We start from the raw sequence: 13,181 nt of genomic DNA on the forward strand, positions 1-13,181 counted from the left end.
TTAGAAGTAGTAACATACTTCTAAACTTTAGAAGTAGTAACATACTTCTAAACTTTAGAAGTAGTAACATGGACTATGAAGTCAGAAAGTCCAGGGTATGTATCTTAACTCTGCTCTGTAACTTCTGTGACCCTTAGTTTTATTTTATAAACTGGGTATAATGTTGACTGTCTTATAGGGTTGTTATGAAGATTAAACAAAATCGTGTAAATTTAATACAATAGTTCAATAAATGATAGAAGTTATTAGTAGCGCTCAAGTAATTCAGATGTTACCTGATCAATTTCATTATTGGTAAATATAATATATAAGTTTCTTAAAATTAATCATCTGCTACAAGGTTGAAAACAATGTCTAATGTAAAGTGGTATTTTCTAAAATGATTTTATGAAAGATATTATGATGCACCACTTTTATAATTAGAAATATTCTGATCAAGTTTGCCAGCAGAATAAAGCATGACATTACATACCATCTGTATCAGTTACCTCTTGCAACAGTAATGCTGGGAGGGAACCATCGACAAAACCTCAGTGGCATACAACACTAAGCATTAATTGTTTGTGCAGATGGAATCAACTGGTGTTACGTTAGGCAGTTAGGCATCTCTGCTGATCCTGAGTGGACTTTTTAAAATTTGTGAAATGATCTAGCTCCCAATCTCCAGCAGCCTAGTCTGAATATGTCCTCACAATAAAGGGCAAGGGATAGAAGTAACGGTATAAAGAGTTCAAGTACACTTTCAGACTTATGCGTGCATCACATTGCTAACATTTTATTGGCCCAAGCAGATCACATGGCTGAACTCTAAATCAAGGGCCAAGAAAATATGTTCCTCACACGTCTTGATGAGTGGAACCACAAAGCCACATTGCAAATGGCACAGATAGAGGAAGAGATGAAGAATTAGGCCATTAATTATGTTCTATCCCAGTTTCATACATTTGTCCTTAAAAAGTATGAGAACTAGGTTGTCCTGAGAAATCAACATTCTCTTTTTTTTTTTAGGAGAGAGGGTCTTTTTCCTTCACAAGTGAAAGTATCAATAGATTCAGAAGCTTTGCCATTTATATAGCTAATTGAAATGCTTAGTTTGGGAGACTTTAGTCTATATTGGATTCTTTTTCTATGTACTATTTTTAAGATTGAAGCTGAATCACTTTTTTACATATTAGCAGCTACTTTCCTACTCAGTGATGATTACACAAAATGTGAAAAAAAATGTTTCTGTATTAGCCTCTGTAATGAGAATTAAGAGAAGCATCATTCTTATTTTATAGGCTCATATTTGATGAAAAATTGGCACTTTCTAGGGAAAATGAATATGACATTTTCTGCCATTTTCCTACTGAGTATCTAATGTTACGTTTGGCAGTTTTCTTAAAAATCATGTCCTTCGTGATGATACCAGTTTCACAGTTATTGTTTTTAGGAGAGCAGTTATGTTGTTATTAATTTGTTGTTATTAAGCTGTTAATAACATTGCTTAAAATTTTGTGTTTTTCAGAAATAGCCAGGCAAGCAGCACAAATAAAGCTTTTGAGAAAACTGCAAAAGCAGGAACAGGCTCGGGTTGCCAAAGAAGCTAAAAAACAACAAGGTTCGTAATTTAAATGGTAGCATCAACTTGAAGAGTGAGTATTGGGTAACTCACAAGAGGCATCTCTTCTTTGTTCCTTTTCTGATCTGTGCTTTGATTTTTCATCATAGCAATAATTGCTGCTGAGGAGAAGCGAAAGCAAAAAGAACAGATAAAGATTATGAAACAACAGGTATGTTTATTGATTGGAACTGATTTTTAAAACACAGGCATTGTCTTGCAGTCTATATGTATATTTCTGTATGTGTATTGGACTTTACAGGTGGTTCACTGGTAAAGAGTTCACCTGCCAATGCAGGAGACACAAGTTTGATCCCTGAGTTGGGAAGATCCCCTGGAGAAGGAAACGGCATTATTTCCATTATTCTTGCTTGGAAAATCCCATGGACAGAGGAGCCTGGTGGGCCACAGTCTATGGGGTTACAAATAAGTCAGACATAATTTAATGACTAAACAACAACAAATATGTACATTATTTTCATTTTGATTTCTGAAATAACTATATTTCACAGTAATATTATATATCTGTATTAGAAAGTTCTCTTTTATGAATTAAAATTCACTTCATTTTAAAACTAAGTCTTCTACTTCCATGTTTTTAAGAATTGATTCAGTTCAGTTCAGTCGCTCAGTCGTGTCCGATTCTTTGCGACCCCATGAATCACAGCAGGCCAAGCCTCCCTGTCCATCACCAACTCCCGGAGTTTAGTCAAACTCATGTCCATTGAGTCGGTGATGCCATCTAGCCATCTCATCCTCGGTCGTCCCCTTCTCCTCCTGCCCCCAATCCCTCCCAGCATCAGGATCTTTACCAATGAGTCAACTCTTTGCATGAGGTGGCCAAAGTACTGGAGTTTCAGCTTCAGCATTAGTGGTTGGTGCATAGACTTGGATTACTGTGATGTTAAATGGTTTGCCTTAGAAACGAACAGATCATTCTGTCAGTTTTTAGATTGTACCCAAGTACTGCATTTCGGACTTTTTTGTTGGTATGAGGACTACTACATTTCTTCTAAGGGATTCTTGCTCCAGTAGTAGATATAATGGTCATCTCAATTAAATTTGCCCATTCCAGTCCATTTTAGTTCATTGATTTCTAAAATGTCAATGTTCACTCTTGCCATCTCCTGTTTGACCACTTCCAATTTACCTTGATTCATGGATCTAGTATTCCAGGTTCCTATGCAGTATTGTTCTTTACTATTTTATAGTTTATCCTATTTCCTGATGGCTAGAGATCCTGCATATCTTATCAGTACTTTAAATTCAGCTATGTGATCCTAAACTCTTAAGGTGGCTACAACCTAAATATACATAGTTTTTAACTTCTCATCAAAGAAGCATCGTAGTTCCAATGTCCCAGAAACGTTAATACCAATGAGTTTTCATCAAAATACTTACCTGAGGGTAGTTTCAGAAAGCCATCTAACTTATTCCTCATTGCCAGCAAAGTTAATCAAAGTAGAGCTTAGGTCTACTCACATAGTCAGTTACATAATGCCTATTTTAAAGTCAGCATTAGTTCTAGAATAAAATAGTAGCATGTGCTTCTAGATCATTTATTCTACCTAGTAAACCAATATCACCAGGTAGTTTTCAAGGAAATATTCTGGAAGCTTGCAAAAGTATTATTATGAAACAGAAGGAACAAATGCATTGGAATATAAAATACACAGCTCTGTAGTTTCCTTTTGATTTAAGGCAAAATATTTACTTTCTATGAACTTTAGTTTTCTTTTAGTAAAATTTTATTTAGAAATTTTTTTTAGCCACACCATGTGGCATGCAGGATCTTAGTTCCCCAACTAGGGATCAAACTCATGCAACCTGCACTGGGAGCACAGACTCTTTAACTACTGGACTGCCAGGATAGTCCCTAGTTTTCTATTAGGTAAAAAGAAGAAAAGTTCAACTCTTTTTATGATAAAAAAGGATATTTTATATAAAGAGCTCAGTTCATGTATTATATACCCAATATTATAAGGTAAACCTATATTAAAGAAATTTATAAAAAATGTTTATCTCTGCTAATGCTAATGACACCACTACCAAATACACACACACACACACACACACACACATATTACATATATATGTCATATATGTGCATGATATATATATATCTCAACTTCAGGATAAAGCTTTAGACTGAGTGTACATAAGATAAGCATTAAAAAAAAAGAAGATTTCATACCTATCTATGTATGTAAGAGAACAGTGAATGAGTTTTGCTGACTTGGGAACATACCACGTTATAGGATTAATAAAAGCGGAAAAATTAAATAAAGAACATGCTTTATTTAGGTCTCAAGTTCAAATCTAAATAAATACTTCAGATATAGATCAAGTACAGCTTTCTCTTGGAAATGAAACAAAAGATACATTAGGGCTTTTATTTTTTGCAAGCTACATTTAGTATTCAAAACTAACATAGGGTCAGTTCAGTTCAGTCGCTCAGTCGTGTCCGACCCTTTGTGACCCCATGAATCGCAGCACGCCAGGCCTCCCTGTCCATCGCCAACTCCTGGAGTTCACTTCAAACTCATGTCCATCGAGTCAGTGATGCCATCCAGCCATCTCATCCTCTGTTGTCCCCTTTTCCTCCTGCCCCCAATCCCTCCCAGCATCAGAGTCTTTTCCAATGAATCAACTCTTTGCATGAGGTGGCCAAAGTATTGGAGTTTCAGCTGTAGCATCAGTCCTTCCGATGAAGGATAGGGTCACCAATAGCAAAATTATAGAATGTGAACAGTCTTCTAAAATCAGAAGAGTAATTCTAGAAATCTCATTACCCTGCAATAGACTCCTATAGAGGATTGGTAACATCAGTGTGCAAAAAAAAAAAAGAAATGTTTAAAAACACATTGACATGTAGCTTGAAAAGATACAACTAGCACCTGGAAATTGAAGCAGGTAATGTAATTTTTCATCAGTATAAGATGTGTTGGCTGTAGAAATAGTACAACAAATGCAATTTGCTAGTAGGAAAATTTGGGTGTTTGGGAGAAACTGTATTATTATCATGGGTGCCAATTTGGGACTTTCAGAGAGGGTTATGAACATGAAATTGTTAACGTTGGGCTTACAACATATGAGATAATGTTTACATCAAAATGTAAAGTTTTATCAAACCTAAATTCGAAAACAGTAACTAATACATTAAATTAAGACAATATGAACAACAGTTTTGTCATGTGAATAATTTTCTACAATGTTGCATTGTAATTAATCCTTTTAAAATTATATTACAGATTATTTCTGAATCTGTCTTATTGTAGTAATTAAAAGCATTGTATCAATAATATTATGTTATTCACCACCTGAAGTAAGAAATTATAGTATGGAAATTGTTAATAATAATCTATTATAGTTGTGTGCCACTACACACTTTTTTAAGCATTTTTAATTTAATCATGTCATAGTGAGAAAGGACAAGTACGTCTCCCTGGTTTATGCAAGAGTAGTTATTCTATGCTCAAGATTATCCAGTGAATGACAGTAACTCCAGATTAGCCTTATGTTTTCTCACTCCTGTTTCTCATTACTGTTTCTCTCTTATTCTGTCCTGTATTTATTGCAAAATAGTTATAATTGCAAATATTTATAAAAATCCACAGGCTGAATGAGTTTAATCATATTGGTTTACCTGGTTTCTATATACTTACATAACATTTGTATTTTACAAATGGTTTTAAGATACTTGATAAAATCACATTAATTTGACATGAACATACATATATGATATTAAACTACATCATAAATTGGATAAATTTATCCCATGTTGGATAAATTTTATATCCAACATGGGAAACTTAATATCTTAAATTATTTGATTCTACTTAAATACTTTCCACTTGGATATTTAGTTTATTATCTTAAATTGTTATAATTTTTTTTCTACAGGAAAAAATTAAGAGAATACAACAAATCAGAATGGAAAAAGAGCTTCGAGCCCAGCAAATTCTAGAGGTAGAATTCTTAAATGTGATATGATTAAAGTAAATAGTCACATATTTTAAAGTCTGCAGAATTGAAAATCTTACCTGCATGGTCTCTCACTCTTACAGTATGCCCATCAGAAATTTGTTTCAAGCATAATGCATAGAGTAAGACCTTATTTAGCAAACTCATCTTATCCTAATAACCCGGGAAGTAAGCCAAAAGGAAAAACTTCTGAACAACCAGTATAGGTATCATACAGTTCATGGATCAAAGTCGTGTTATGTACTTCTAGAAAAGTCATTAGGACTAATAGATATTTACTTTTAATTTAGAAATAAAACATTGCAAAAGTGAAAGTAAATTTTAAATGTAGGAACAAGTTTAACCAGCTGTTTTTTCTGGTTTCTAATACGCCTTGCTTCCCTGGAAGCTGATGGAATAGTACTAGAGGACATACATTGGAATCAGTAAGGTAATAGCCACAAGATAGCAGGGAAAAATACAGAAAAACTCCAACCAGCATCTATAGGAATTCAAAAGCCTAACAAGATTGTCTGTAATCTTTTGGTTGACTAGCAAGCAGTTTTCAACACCTTATTATTAATAACTGAAATGCATTACTCTATTGAACTGTACAGTATAATAACTGATGTTCAGAATAATTCCCCCAAGTCATCAAGAAAAAGCCAAATTATAGTTAGTATACTGTATCTAAATAGTATATATCTCAAGAAAAATAAATAGTATATATCTCAAAATTATTGCCATCCAAAATTTTGAAAATAAATATTCAGTGTTTAACATTGGTGTAGCCTCCCAGCTGGGCTTCCCTTTTGGCTTATCCACATGCAGTGCGGGAGACCTGGGTTGTATCCCTGGGTTGGGACGATCCCCTGGAGAATCCTCATGGACAGAGGAGCCTGGTGGGCTACAGTCCATGGGGTTGCAAAGAGTCAGACACAACTGAGCGACTGAGCACAGCACAACCTCCCAGCTATTCAGGGAACTATTGCTATATAGATGATTTACCCCTGAGAGTGTCAAATAGCTGAAGCTTTCTTTTGTATGATTTTTCCTTCTAGAAATATACACATATTTCCTAACCCATTTTAAATAAATTTTAAAAATCCAAATCAAAAGTACTAATATCTTCAAGTAAATTAATAACTACTGAATAATTATGAAACTACTAGATAGTTAATGACTTTAAGATTATGAAGCTCAGATTTGGCATCATGATCTTGATATTCAAAATGTACTTCAAGAAAGATTGTAAGTTTCCATTCTGTCTTAGAAACCTCGAATTTAATCACAATAAACAGCTAGAGAAAAATAGCGTATATTTACTGTTTAAAGTCTACCCCATCTTCTTAATTTTATATAGTGATCATGTTTTACTTTTAAAAATCAGAAAAAAGCAAATATTATATAAAAAAAACTTTTTCTGTGATTGTTTTAATGTAAAATAAACAATTATTTCAGACTTTTTAAATAGAATTGAAAAAATCAAGAAAAGCTGACATATTCTAAGAAATTTTAAGAATTTTTTACATCTTAATGCTAATCTTTACATTAGAAATGAAAATTAGTTTGTAAATATAATATTAACTATGAGAAAATCTGTAATTGTCTACATATATGTCACATGTTGTTTTCTCTCTTATGAGTCATGTAGCTCCATGTTCAAGTCATAGATTATTTTCAGGTTGCAGTGGTACCGTTGTATGACTTTGAGACCTGTTTTCCATGCACAGGCAAAAAAGAAAAAGAAGGAAGAAGCAGCAAATGCCAAATTATTGGAGGCCGAGAAACGAATAAAGGTTAGTTTAGATGAGAATCTGTTTTTTAAGAATAAAAATTATATGGTATTATATCACTGACTCAATGGACATGAATTTGGGTAAACTCTGGGGGTTGGTGATGGACAAGGAGGCCTGGTGTGCTGCGGTTCATGGGGTCGCAAAGAGTCACACATGACTGAGCGACTGAACTGAACTGATACTAGATCGATTATATTAAAAATAGCCCTCCTAAAAATGACTTGCTGAAAAAAATGTTGATCACAGATAAAACGTGCATAATGTGTGTTTTTAGTGTTTATATATTGTATATACGTTTTTATATTTTATTATATAGGTTCTGTGTGATACTTTGAGCTCTTTAAATAGCAGACATCAAATCAGAAATATAAACTATCACATAATACCTGAATATAGTTTTAAGGGATAAGATCTCCTCAGAACTATTTATGTTCCAAATCCAGTTCTCTCCTTAGATTATAATTTTCTCTTTTTTAATGTCTAACAATTGTTTGTAACTATTAAAAAGTGAAAAGCCTTCCAAAACCAAAACCCAGCTTTATCAGCTATCACTTACCAATACTAAAATTAGCCATTGCTATTTACTGTAACTTCGTATGTTGTTTGGAGCTGTTTTGATTTTGATTTTCTGGCATGAAGCATGAGAGAGTTGGACCCTCATGCCCCTTCTAACCACTGCCCTCTGCCCCTACACACAAACATTCCATCTCTAATCTTCCAATTTTTCTGATACTTGTTTACTGAAATTAGGCAGCCAGGTGGGCCTAACAATTCAAGAGATAGCCGCTACTATTACATCCAATTACACGATGGTGTGATCACTCACCTAGAACCAAACATCCTGGAATGAGAAGTCAAGTGGGCCTTAGGAAGCATCACTACGAACAAAGCTAGTGGAGGTGATGGAATTCCAGTTGAGCTATTTCAAATCCTAAAAGTTGATTCTGTGAAAGTGCTGAACTCAATATGCTAGCAAATTTGGAAAACTAAGCAGTGGTCACAGGAATGGGAAAAAGTCATTTTTCATTCCGGTCCCTAAGAAAGGCAATGCCAAAGAATGCTCAAATATCGCACAATTGCACTCATCTCACACACTAGTAAAGTAATGCTCAAAATTCTCCAAACCAGGCTTCAACAATATGTGAACTGTGAACTTCCAGATGTTCAAGTTGGTTTTATAAAAGGCAGAGGAACCAGAGATCAAATTGCCAACATCCGCTGGATCATATTAAAAGCAAGAGTTTCAGAAAAACATCTACTTCTCCTTTATTGACGATGCCAAAACCTTTGACTATGTGGATCACAACAAACTGTGGAAAATTCTTCAAGAGATGGGAATACCAGATCACCTGACCTGCCTCTTGAGAAATCTGTATGCAGGTCAGGAAGGAACAGTTAGAACTGGACATAGAACAACAGACTGGTTCCAAATAGGAAAAGGAGTATGTCAAGGCTGTATATTGTCACCCTGCTTATTTAACTTACATGCAGAGTATATCATGAGAAATGCTAGGGTGGATGAAGCACAAGCTGGAATCAAGATTGCTGGGAGAAATATCAATAACCTCAGATATGCAGATGACACCACCCTTATGGCCAAAAGCGAAAAAAAAAAACTTGAAAGCCTCTTGATGAAAGTGAAAGAACAGAGTGAAAAAGTTGGCTTAAAATTCAACATTCAGAAAACTAAGATCATGGCATCCGGTCCCGTCATTTCACGACAAATAGATGGGGAAACAGTGGAAACAGTGGCAGACTTTATTTTCCTGGGCTCTAATATCACTGCAGATGGTGACTGCAGCCATGAAATTAAAAGATGCTTAGTCCTTGGCAGGAAAGTTATGACAAACCTAGACAGCATATTGGAGAAGGCAATGGCACCCCACTCCAGTACTCTTGCCTGGAAAATCCCATGGACGGAGGAGCCTGGTAGGCTGCAGTCCATGGGGTCACTAAGAGTTAGACAGGACTGAGCGACTTCACTTTCACTTTTCACTTTCATGCATTGGAGAAGGAAATGGCAACCCACTCCAGTGTTCTTGCCTGGAGAATCCCAGGGACGGGGAAGCCTGTTGGGCTGCCGTCTATAGGGTCGCACAGAGTCGGACACGACTGAAGCGACTTAGCAGCAGACAGCATATTAAAAAGCAGAGACATTACTTTGCCAACAAAGGTCCATCTAGTCAAAGCTATGGTTTTTCCAGTGGTCATGTATGGATGTGAGAGCTGGACTATAAAGAAAGCTGAGCACCGAAGGGTTTATGCTTTTGAACTGTGGTGTTGGAGAAGGCTCTTGAGAGTCCCTTGGACTGCAAGGAGATCCAACCAGTCCATCCTAAAGATGAGTCCTGAGTGTTCACTGGAAGGACTGATGTTGAAGCTGAAACTCCAGTACTTTGGCCACCTCATGTGAAGAGCTGACTCATTTGAAAAGACCCTGATGCTGGGCAAGATTGAAAGAAGAAGAAGGGGGCAACAGAGGATGAGATGGTTGGATGGCATCACTGACTCAATGTACATGAGTTTGAGTAGACTCCGGGTGTTGGTGATTTACAGGGAGGCCTGGTGTGCTGCAGTTCATAGGGTTGCAAAGAGTCGGACACGACTGAGCAACTGAACTGAACTGATTTGATTACGTCTTTTAAAGCTAGGGAACCATTTGTCACCTTTTCTACATAGACTCTCTTACTTTGTTCTTTAGATTTCTACTCCTTTTCATGATTGCCCTTTATATTAATTTCATTCATATTTTAGCTTTATGAAATACTCATGTGGTGAGATTCACAGAATTACGTGCATTAAGCCCCACCCTTTTGAAATAATGCCCTCAATTGTAGGTGGACATAAAAATCTCAAATTTATCCCTTTGTCTCTTGTCACTCTTATTCCTGTACAGTGTGTAGAAATGACATAGATCCTGTTAATCATAGAGTTTTTAGGAATTTATATTCAGAGTGGAGTTTTAATCAGCTAGACAGGAGGATTGCTTTTTATGTGTTTTTTTTTTTAAGTGCCATTTGTATGTGATATACTCTGTCCATCTAGCTAGTCAGTTCTGTAAACATGCCATTGAAGTGTGCTGTTAAGTCAGATGCTTGCTCTTATCATATAGTTTTTATATATTAGGTAACCATACGAAGTTGCCACTTTATAAGTAAAAAAAAATTTTGGAGATTTGAAATTTCATGTGGTTCAACCTAATAGAAGACTATAGAATCTCAGAAAAGGAGCTTTTAATACTTGTAGCATGTTCTAAATTTTTCCTAAAAATCATATATTAAAAGTTTCTTATTTTTAAGGAAAAAGAAATGAGAAGACAGCAAGCTGTTCTTCTAAAGCATCAGGTCTGTATACACACAGTTATACAAATTTTTAAATGTAAATTTTATAAATTTTCTTAAATCTATTTTTTGAAAAATCTTCAAAATATTTTCTTAAAAATTTCCAATGTAATTCCTGCTTAAATTCCTTGCTTTGGTATTGGTGTCTTTTGGGGGGTTAAAAATTGGTTTCATGACTCTGTGATTTCTGTTTCATAATGTTGTGCCAACTCTTTCTACCAGGAGTTGGAGAGGCATAGACTAGATATGGTATGGGTATGTTTATTTTTGTACATCTAACACCGCATTGTGATTTGGTTGTGATATGGTTGTCATAGCAATGCATAAAGTGTAGCACTGGCTGCTGTCATATTACATACTGCTGCATGGCTTTACAGCACAGTGCATTGCATACATCTGCTTGTCTATCTATAAAAGAAATACGGTGTATATCCAAGATTTGTAATTGAATCATGCAAGCCTTAAATAGGCTGCTGTCTAAAAGTTTACATTACTGATGTCACAGTGAAAGTTGGATCACTATACAATTAGATACAATTAGGACCCATATTCTCCCATCATTCTAGATGCAAAACTGCCATTGAATACAATGGGAATTTTGGGTTAGTTTGATGAGAGAATATGAAATATATTCTGGTTTTACGGACAAATTTTAGAAATTTTTAGAAATATCCCTTTGGGCGAATCGCATATATTTAAACAAAAAGAACTGTTTCAACATTATACCTATGTGATTTTTTTTAAATAAAAGGAGACTATCAAAGTAAGCTAGTGCTTACTTTATTTTCATATTGTGCCTTTTAGATTTAACTTGTGAGCCCATGGTGCAGCTTTAGTGGCTTTCAATACTGCATCAAGGGACAGACATCAGTAAACAGGAATATCTCATTTCATTGATGGTGTTATATGAACCATGACTAGTTTAAATTGGTGTTAAAGCTTTAAACAAAAACTTTCTAATTTGTCGGTGGATTATTGGATTTACAAAATGATAGTGTATTTGAAATAAAAGTAATTCTAAAACCGTGATGTAAAAGTGATTTTAAAGCAATTTCTGCCTGATCTAAATAAAAATTTAAGAACACAACCTTTAGTTTAATTGGCTATAGTACATATTTGTGGTTTTTCTAATAGCAGATGTAAGGTAACTGACCTGTTCCAGCCAACCATTATGCTTTTTGTTCTGCCAGCTTTTGAAGGAGCATCACAACTGACCATAAGTAAATCTTGTATGCTTCTGTTTACACTGTCTCCATGTTCATTGCTTTACCTTTTTGCTTTTGATTGTTCTTGTATTTGCTTTCTAAACCTGAACTAAAACATGCACAGACTGGCCATTCTTGTCTTATATTTAGTATTTACTGTGACTTGTCTATAAATGCTAAACATGCTACACAGAGTTTTTTGTTTTGTTTTGTTTTCCATTTGAAGATCAAACTGTTAACTATGATTGAGTTATATTCCTAATTTTATCTGGCTTAATAGGAACGAGAGAGAAGGCGACAACATATGATGCTTATGAAAGCTATGGAAGCTCGTAAAAAGGCAGAAGTAAGTGTATATTTCTTGAAAAATATTATCTTACCATAAATTAGTATTTTTCTTAAATGTTGACTCTTCTAAATATAATTGTTTTAGAGTATGGGTTTGTCATGGTTTACTAATTTTCATAAGCAAACCAAAGGTTAGAGATAGTAACCAAGTGTTAGAACATAAAAGAATGTAGGAAGGATTCCAATGTATGATTTAATTTTCTTGGCTGAGATTTTAATTACCTTTTTTAAATACAATGAATGGCATTCATTTGGATCAAAGTAGCTATTTCTTGGAGAAGAAAATGGCTACCCACTCCAGTATTCTTGCCTGGAGAATCCCAGGGACAGAGGAGCCTGGTGGGCTGCCATCTGTGGGATTGCAGAGTCGGACATGACTGAAGCGACTTAGCAGCAGCAGCTATTTCTTACTGTGACCAGAGTTTCACAAAATTTATGTTACAGCATGCGTAGACAAGTTCTATATGTCCTCATTCAAACGTCAGCCATGGACTTTTGCCCTCAAAATTATTCTTTAACATTTTATGTGTAAAATTAGGCCTGGGTATTATCCTTGAAATAAGAGTTTTTACCATATTATTCAGAACAAGAAAATTATTGAAATGTCAAAATGAGCTTATATGGATTTTAATAGAAATCAGTTAAAGGTTAAAAAATGTTACAAAGGAATGCATTGTAACAGTTGAATAGAGGTATGGCCATAATAACCATGCTTCCCAGTTGGGTCAGGGGTAAAGAATCCACCTGCAGGAAAGGCAGGTTCGATCCCTGGGTCAGAAAGATCCCCTGGAGAAGGAAATGGCAACCCAGTCCTGGGTTCTTGCCTGGAAAATCCCGTTGCAGAGGAGCCTAGTGGGCTACAGTCCATGAGGTCGCAAAAGAGTTAGACTCAACTTAGCTACTAAATGACAATGTTATAACCAGT

At 35.2% G+C, this 13,181-nt stretch overlaps 1 protein-coding gene across 18 annotated transcripts in view; it reads left to right on the forward strand.

Annotated features, from left to right (window-relative positions):
• The window catches only part of BAZ2B (bromodomain adjacent to zinc finger domain 2B), a 421,537-nt gene that overhangs the window by 334,818 nt on the left and 73,538 nt on the right, over positions 1-13,181 (forward strand). For 9 of the 18 annotated variants that reach the window (XR_003514169.1, XM_027559699.1, XM_027559752.1 and 6 more), the window contains 7 exons: positions 1,508-1,600; positions 1,711-1,772; positions 5,504-5,569; positions 7,297-7,362; positions 10,662-10,706; positions 10,926-10,958; positions 12,189-12,254. Coding sequence is in view for 17 of the 18 variants with exons in the window: in XM_027559699.1 (XP_027415500.1) it covers positions 1,508-1,600; positions 1,711-1,772; positions 5,504-5,569; positions 7,297-7,362; positions 10,662-10,706; positions 10,926-10,958; positions 12,189-12,254 (431 nt within the window). In the remaining variant the exon portion in view is untranslated. The remainder of the gene's footprint in view (positions 1-1,507; positions 1,601-1,710; positions 1,773-5,503; positions 5,570-7,296; positions 7,363-10,661; positions 10,707-10,925; positions 10,959-12,188; positions 12,255-13,181) is intronic. The other 9 variants (XM_027559720.1, XM_027559763.1, XM_027559806.1 and 6 more) reach the window with 2 other exon arrangements.

This window comes from Bos indicus x Bos taurus, chromosome 2 (assembly GCF_003369695.1).
Source record: "Bos indicus x Bos taurus breed Angus x Brahman F1 hybrid chromosome 2, Bos_hybrid_MaternalHap_v2.0, whole genome shotgun sequence".
NCBI classification, from domain to species: Eukaryota; Metazoa; Chordata; class Mammalia; order Artiodactyla; family Bovidae; genus Bos; species Bos indicus x Bos taurus.